The following is an 8,518-nucleotide window of genomic DNA, read 5'->3' as shown; positions in this document are numbered from 1 at the left end:
TGGAAATTTACTATATTATACATTATATTACTATATAACAAGCATTCAATTTTTTAAGTTTCTTATTTTTACTGGGCATTTATTTATAGATCATATTATAATATAACAAGTACATTAATAATATTCTTATACTGTGCATTTCATTTGTTACTTTTCTGTTATCAAGTTAGTCAATTTGTGTAAAAAAGTCAAAAAACATCAAGAAATAAATATTAATACCCAAAATACCCAGAATAAACAACAACAATTAAAGCGGGTTCTGCTGTTTCACTGATGCAATGTTTCACTATAAAAACACAATTTAGACAAAACATATTTCAGTTTATTAAATCTCAACGAAACAAAAAATGAACAAAGAAGACATCCTTAGAAACTTTTTTGTTTTTAATTAAAATTAAAACTGTACAAGTTGATAATAGTGTGAAGTTTCAATAGCTTGAACAGTTGAATAAAACCGTTTTTCATTCAAATTAAAACCGAAATAAAACTATTAAACATTAACAGAACTTTAAAATACAGAAAAATTTCTCCGAATTTTTACTAAAAACATCCCTAAAATAGGAACTAAAGTTGATTCCACGAAATACTACAAATACTAAAATAAGACTGTTTTGTTGTAATTTTGTTATTATCTAGTTGTTGGTTAGAAATAAAGCTTTCAAAGCTGTGTAACAAGGGCCGATTTGTAGAAAGCGAATTAAAATTTAAAACTAAAATTGTAGGAAATACCCAAAATAACAGTTTTATAATTTTTTAGAAAAAATTTTACATTTATAACACATTTTATGTATTATTTTGTTAAATTAAAATTGGATTGTTTGTTTAATAAATAAGGATAAGGTTCACTATTGAAACCAATTCTTATCGATTTCAGTTCTAGTTCTATCCAACAATCCAACAAAAATTAAAGATAAAGAAAATGTCTTCCAATAATCCAAAAGCCATCACGAGAACAGTAATTGCATTGTAGCACAAGTGTGTTTACAATAAAGCAATTTCTGAGTAAGTAAATATCAAGAACAAGATTTAAGGCGTTCCTCCTTTACCCTTTACCATCACAATATTAATTCAGCTAGGCATTCTAATGCAAAGTCTTTAGAATTCATCCTTTCATGACATTAATTACCGTATCTTAACAAAACATAAACATAACAGTACATTACAATAAATGAAACAAGTCTTATATAAAATTCCATTGGCAAAAGTTACCAAACTCGGCCGCATGATGTCGTTAGCAAGCACTGCAGCATTGCTAATTTTAATTGCTACGGAGTGTACTCCTAGTCCTATGTTAGATGAGTGAATGTCCCAGTTATCTAGCCTTGGAACAGCGTCACAAAGCTTCGCTTGTACGCTTTCTAACATTCATAAAACGTCTAACATTAAATTCTGTAAAGTACCAATGATGCATTTCTGCTGTTTCAATAGTCACCCACAATCCCTATTGTATTTGATTTAATTCTTTCCTCACTGTAATTACACGTGTCGACTTTTTCACGCAGTTGATATTTATTTTCAACTGTTATACTGTTGGTAAACAAACGATTAATTTGCGAAACAATGATGTTTCGAAATGGAAGAAGGAGGATTGGAAATGTGGGACGAGATGCGTAACTAAAACGACATTTGAAAGTTTTAATGTCAAAATTTAAGTTAATTCATAAAAAATTTTCTACCTGCGATTATAAAAAAAGAGTAAAATTACTAGATTTTTAAAGTCAGTTTTGGTTTATCCTGATTTTTCACATTTCGGTATCGTTTTTCGTAGTTTTCTTACAGTTACAGTATTCTGAACATAAAAAAACGAAAGAAAAAATTGAAAATTCATTGTTTAATGAGTTTACTTTAGTATTATTTAGATTAGATAGATTTAAATTTTTGATTATTTTTAATCGCAAAATCATGACTTTTAAGATGGTGATTCCCCATATGGACAAAGTGGAAACCACTGAATAAACTCAGCTAAATATGCAGACTTTGAAAGCTATGATCATAATAAAGTTTAATTTAAAATTCGCTTCTTCTAAATTGTATAAAAACAAATAACTATATTACAAAATAAAAATTAGGTCAATATGACAGATCCATAATATTTTTTTTTAATTTCAGTATTTTATAATAATTTATTGTTAGATGGAATTGATATTTTTTAATTTTTGACTTCAAGTATCATGTTTTTGATATGTATATATTATTTCTCATTGTCCTGGATTTTTTTTCTTCATAGGTGGACAGGACAAAAAGGATATTTGTGTCTTAGTGGATTAATTTTACGTTTTTACAATAATTTCATTAAAACTCATAATTTAACTAATCGGAAAAAAAAATTGAAAAATTTCTAACAAAAAGAACAAAGAAAACATCATGCTTTATAACTAAAACTTTTTTTAAGTAAAGATAATTTCCATTCATTATAATGAATTATACCATATCGATTTCACCTTAAATATAACTTCTGCCACTTCAAAACCATTGTAGGTTGCAGGTGTTCACGCTTTTGTAAAGAACGGCGTTATTAGTAGTAGAATTCTTACAATAAATAAAAACTACATTAACTGGTTAATGTATAACTAAGCCAGTATGACACATGAAATAGTATATTAAAAAACAAGTATTACAAACCCTCTCATTGTGATACGAGTAGTTTGCACAAGTATCACAATAAGAGATTGTGACACGCGTTTTTTATACTATTTTTTCTATTAAGCGCTTTTTAAATTGAATTTATTATCATATTTGACAGATAAAATTTTTACCACTTGACGTATGCGGTAGCCAAAGTGTTCAAAAATAGCTTAAATAGCGTTAGTTTCTGTGAAATTCGTTAAACTGCAACAACTTCTTACTTGAAAACGACAGTCTATGACCGATGATGGCCAAAGTATTGCATAAAATGTCGCTAAAAACTGTCACAAAATTGCATTTTGTGCAACTGTTTTCAGGTGCACAAAATACTCATTGTGACACCGAAATAGAAAAATTAAATTAAATTTCAAATATTGAGACAAGTATTTAATATTATACTTGTAAGTATTTTTTATTTTATTGCTATTAATTCCTGTTTATTACACTGAATTTTAATCATTCATTTTGTCTAATTTTTTGGAACTTTGACCGAATTTTTTAAGCTACTTTTATACTTTTAGGCTCAAAAATAAAAACTTAATAAATTAATAATTTAAAATTGGCAATCCTCACTGTAATCAACATTGTTATTATTTAATTATTATATAATTAATTATAAAATCTGAATTAAAAAAATGAGAAAAAAATGCACAAAAGTTTCACTGAGCTCAACTATTAAAATTATTTTTCTTGAAACATAAAAACTATTGTATATATTTATTCTTTAAACGTTTTTTAAAACTTATTAATATTTGAATATTTGGTTTAACACCTTCTGGTAGAAAAGGTTAAACTAGATATTGACCTTCAATCTTTTAAAATTAACTAGTGATAAACATTTTTTTCGAATATTATGTATACCTACTATTATTATAACACATACTATACAATGATCTCTTTCTTTTCCAGAGTTGAGAAGAAAGAGAGACATTCTAGATTCAGGTATTTATTACAAATTAAACATTTATTTTCACCAAATTAAGTTTAAATTACAGTTAAAATACGCTTTTATGTATTAAAAAGTGCATGAAAGAATTAAAAAGTGGTGAAATTTCGTTACAAAAGAGTAAAATGTTTCATCCTTAATCAAATTAACTCCCAATATCTAACAAATAAAAATAATAATAAATAGTCCATTAATTCTTGATTAATAATAGTTTCTTATTTACAAAATTAGTTTTACTGTATTATAATTCAGTTTCCATTTCTACAAAAAATTTAATATAAAATATTTTTTTGGTAAATTCTCCCAAATGCATTGCTAAAAATCCGTTTCAGCGCCGTTTAACCCCGTAAACCTTTCAGGAATGCATCGAAAATCCTTGGAAGCCGCCCAGCACCTGAAAGACCAAGACTGCACCAACAGCGACCATGAAGAAACGACTTCCATGCGAACGGAAGCAAGTGATACCAGCGCCACCTCAAGCCAACAAACTCAACAACAGCAGCCACCTCCCGGTCACACCAATGTAAGCGTTTCCGGCGGCGACGACGATCAACAACACGTCGGATTAGCAACGACACAACCACCCTATCAAGACGATCCGGAAGCCTTCAGAAACAATTCGATCGCCTGTTTGCGGGCTAAAGCTCAGGAGCACAGCGCCAAATTGCTCAATCATAATCTCATGATGCAGGTGAGGTCTAGTGACGCCAACGCCAATAACATACATCACCAGGAGGTGGTGAATGCAGAGACTAGTCCAAGTATTTTTTGACAGAGGAGTGAGGATGGTCAGTTGAGAGACTAGTTGACGTGGTTAGGGGGATATTGAGAACAAAGAGATTTTCAAAACGAATTTTTTATGATGTAAACGAATATACACTTACTCATACACCGATGGTTGTGAATTAATGAATACTTATTTTTAAGACACTAATTTACTTTTAATGATTTGTGAGCATGGCTTCAATGGAGAGGGTCGTTATATACCAGTTCGGAGAAGCATTTTATAGTCAGGCAATTCTGGTCAAACAGTTTGCAAATTGTAGTGGAAAAAGCAGAGTGAAACTTTTGTTAAAATAAAAATAAAAACTGAAACAAACTCCGACCCACAAAAAACTAAATTCATCCATTTAGTAGCATTTTCTGCTTTTCAGAGTTATAACAATCATTTCACACAAAATTTCATTTTTGTTTTAAATCATGTGTCCTTTAGTACAAACTAATAAACTATTACGTATACTATTTTCAATGCCATTTCTATTTTTTACTAATGTTAGCAGAAACATGTTACGAGTATGTTAACGTTTTAAATTTAAGGAACATTACAATATTTTTCTTAAAAAAAGAGAACAAGTGTGAAAAATAAATTGCAGAAAGAAAAAAATTTAACTTTATTGTAACAGAAACTCAAAATTAAAAAAACCACACATTTTGAAATGTTATACACTAGTGCATTTTTCAAAAAAAATGTTCCACCGATTTAGAAAAAGATGTTTAAAAAATTCTATCTATAAAAATTTCGAAGTTATGAGAGTTTAAATTTTGTACTTTGATACTATTTATTTCTGTTGGAAAAATTGTTTTCCAATTTTTTTTGCTACAGTCTATTAGAAGAAGAAAAAAGCTGTACCCTAAATTGTAACTCTGTTTCATGTTATTTTTGACTTTTATTGGCAAAATCTTTGTACCTTTACTAAATAATTATAAAAAAACGTATATAAGATCATCAGTATCATTAAATAAACAAAAAATGTCAAATGTCAAAAAATAAATATCAAAATTTTTTGACAGATAAATTTTTTTAAGCATTTTTCCCATGTTAATGGTATCTTATATTATTTGAAATTTTTCTCTGGGGCGTGAATTCTGACACACACTGTATAATTTGCTGAAACAATTGAAATTTTCAAAATATGATAATTCACTCTTTAAATGACATCACATAAGATAATAAAACTTCATTATTTAGGTAATAAAATAATAACTCTTTAAATAACTATTTAATTGTTTATAAAATGAAAAATAATTTCTCTCAAAGTTATTTATTTTCAACTAGGTATTATTGCAAAGCCTTTTTTCAATTTTTATATATAATAAAATATTTAAAACTCTTATAAATTGGTTAAATTAGTTACAATAAAATAAATACCTTTTGAGTATAACTAAGAAATTAGCATACAAAACAATTTTATAATCAGACTTACACAAAACTTTAATTAAACAAAAAGGACAACTGACTGAAATTGTCTACTTAGTCAGTTCGTTTTTTGCTACAAAATGCTTACACAGTAATGCATAAATTAAGATTAAAAATAAAATACTTTTTCTTTTATTAATTTCTGCAGATGTGCTCTTTTATTGTGATGGAAATGAAGTCGAGAGGGTGCATACAGCATACGTCTAAAGCTTTATCCTATTATAAATTGCTTAAAAGAAATTGAAACTCATAAATTCTCGTGAGTTGCCAAAAATTGAATTTATCAAATATGTTTTGCCTAGATTTTTTATTTTTTTCTGGCCAAAATGAAATCAGATCAAATCTGAACGTCTTTATTCATAATTTTTGGCAACAACTATATGTAATGAATCACTTTCGGTAATTATTCAACCATGAATCAAACAGTTCAGAGAACTCTTCCAGGACTCTGTAATACTGTTATCTGTGTTTTCAAGTAGATTTCCTTATCAACTAAACTGAAAAATAAAATGCTTCTCTCTTGTTTCCTCCCAATTTCGGTGAAATAAAATTCGATAAATAAAACTGTAAAATTACCAAACTGAAGATTTTATGTTATCTAAGTTATCTTTCGTTATAAAGACGATAAATAATTAGATAAACCGGGACTGTGTGACATTAAATCTGTCTCGAGCGTTCCATTTATTATGTTAAAGGAGCAGAAACCCCTTTCAGGTAGAGAAAGGTCTAAAAATAGGGCATCCTACCATTTTGAAGTTTGAACTAGGCATCTGGATGTTCATGTATTGAGACTAATAGTCGCTGACGTTACAGTTCGTCCAAGATAATTCCCATTATCTGCATTCTATTATCTTATCAACGCAGTTTTATGTACATCATAAATAAAATGAAATTTTCGATTTATTTCACACTTTTGGGTGGATTTAGGCCATGTGAAACTTTTCATATTGTCTCGGTTTGTTAAAAATACCCACCTGATTAAAGAATTTCATTTAAATGAACTGAAAGCGATTATTAATCTGACCTGAATAGCTAACAAAATGTGAACATGCATGGAGCTTAGTTGTTTTCTCACTAGATATTTACATAGTTCCACCAAATCTATAAGATTTGGAAGACTTACAATATGTTGTTTTTCGAATTTTAAAATAGAAAGCGGTCTTTCAACAGGTGTCTAGTGCAACAACAATTTAAAAGTAGATTAAGTGGCCGAACCCTTGCAACTACTAAATTTAGCGTCAGTTTGATTTTTCGATGGAAAAGTGTGAGGAAGCGTTAATTGTTGCTATTGACGACTAGTCCAGCCTTGAAAAATGTGACGAACACAAATTTCAGATGCATTATATCAACGACATCGCGGTTCTAAAATGATTTTTCTAATGTACAAATCTGTGAAGGCATCGAATGAAATGAGTCATCGTGTATTCATTCCCCTTATACGTTTGCTACGAAGTCGACTCATTGTACATAAATTTGTGAGAATTGATTTGTTTCGTAGTGCAATATTTACAAGAAGCTGTATCAGATGATGGTAGAAACAAATTGTGATTTGGTGGAGAACCATCGACAAATTGTTTCTACTCGCAACTGTCTGTTTTGTACATAATTCTAGATTTTAGACGTTTCTGAAATGATTTTATATGATTTTTTTGTATAATGTGTACATTGCGATAAACTATGCCAAATGGAAATAGTTTTCTATAAATACCAAGTTATATAATAGTGTACATGGTGACAAATCTAATTTAACGAACAAGGATGGTCATTGTTCCAAATTTTTTAATGTACTTAATTATATTACCGAATCAACGTACTTATTGTATTGAAGAAAAGTGCAAGGTGTTATAAATATAGCATTAGATGAGTTAGTGCTCATGTAGATAATTACCGACTATGTATAGTAAAATGCAATGTTTTTAAATATTGTAAGAAAATTATGTGTAATACTAAAGTATATAAACTCAATAAAAAATTAAACCTATGTTCAGACTTTTATTACCCAACTTTCTAAAATTTGTAAAATTTGAATTGTAGTTCAATTAATTTTAATTATAGCAACAAAACCAAACTGACGTAACAAAAGTTTCTCATTTAGTGCCCGGTATAATTTACTCGAACTAGTACAACTAAGTACACTCAAGTAAGTACTAAATAAATAACGGATGCAAAATCACTCAAGTGAAAGGATTGTTGCACTGATAAATTGTGTAACGGCGACTACCTATCTAAAATAATCAAAAATAAATCACTTTCAAAAGATTCAGTGATTTTATCCTGAAAAGAGAATTTTTCAGGCACATGAAAAAAAATCCTGCTGAATTTTTTGTATTTGGTGGAAAGATAGCTTGCCAAGTCGAGCTTTTCCACCTCAAGGTCGCAATCTAAAATTATCCACCACCAAATTTTCCTCATGGTCAATACTGAAATGTCACTTTCAGGACAATGCATCCGTACAATCGTTAACCTTGTTTCATATTTGTTATTTCAGTTTATTGTGTTTTATGAATAATACATTTCTTATTTTATTTTCTGGTTCGTATTGTTTTCGTTTAATTTATGTGTCATTGTATTTACCAGAAGATTTTGTTTCATAAAAATGTCAATAATAATGATGGGTAGAGTTTGGGAAATGTCGCTGCGACGCTACTATTTATTTGAAGTCTAATGAATAAAGATAATATGCGAATCAGATGAAATTATACATTAAAGACAAGTTATTAAAGATTTGCTCCGATCTCAACTTACCTTCA

General features: G+C 28.7%; 1 protein-coding gene across 1 annotated transcript in view; it reads left to right on the top strand.

The window, feature by feature from the left end:
- Positions 1-4,947, top strand: part of LOC123005685 (visual system homeobox 2-like) — a 63,938-nt gene extending 58,991 nt beyond the window's left edge. Inside the window, exons 6-7 of the mRNA XM_044399542.1 lie at positions 3,535-3,567; positions 3,931-4,947. Coding sequence (XP_044255477.1) covers positions 3,535-3,567; positions 3,931-4,343 — 446 coding nt within the window. The 3' untranslated portion in view covers positions 4,344-4,947. The remainder of the gene's footprint in view (positions 1-3,534; positions 3,568-3,930) is intronic.
- The last annotated feature ends 3,571 nt before the right edge of the window (positions 4,948-8,518 follow it).

Source organism: Tribolium madens, unplaced genomic scaffold (genome assembly GCF_015345945.1).
Source record: "Tribolium madens isolate multiple individuals breed KSU strain unplaced genomic scaffold, Tmad_KSU_1.1 Scaffold_20;HRSCAF=117;Tcas5.2_LG4, whole genome shotgun sequence".
Taxonomy (NCBI): domain Eukaryota; kingdom Metazoa; phylum Arthropoda; class Insecta; order Coleoptera; family Tenebrionidae; genus Tribolium; species Tribolium madens.
This window is presented reverse-complemented; position numbering and strand designations above follow the sequence as displayed.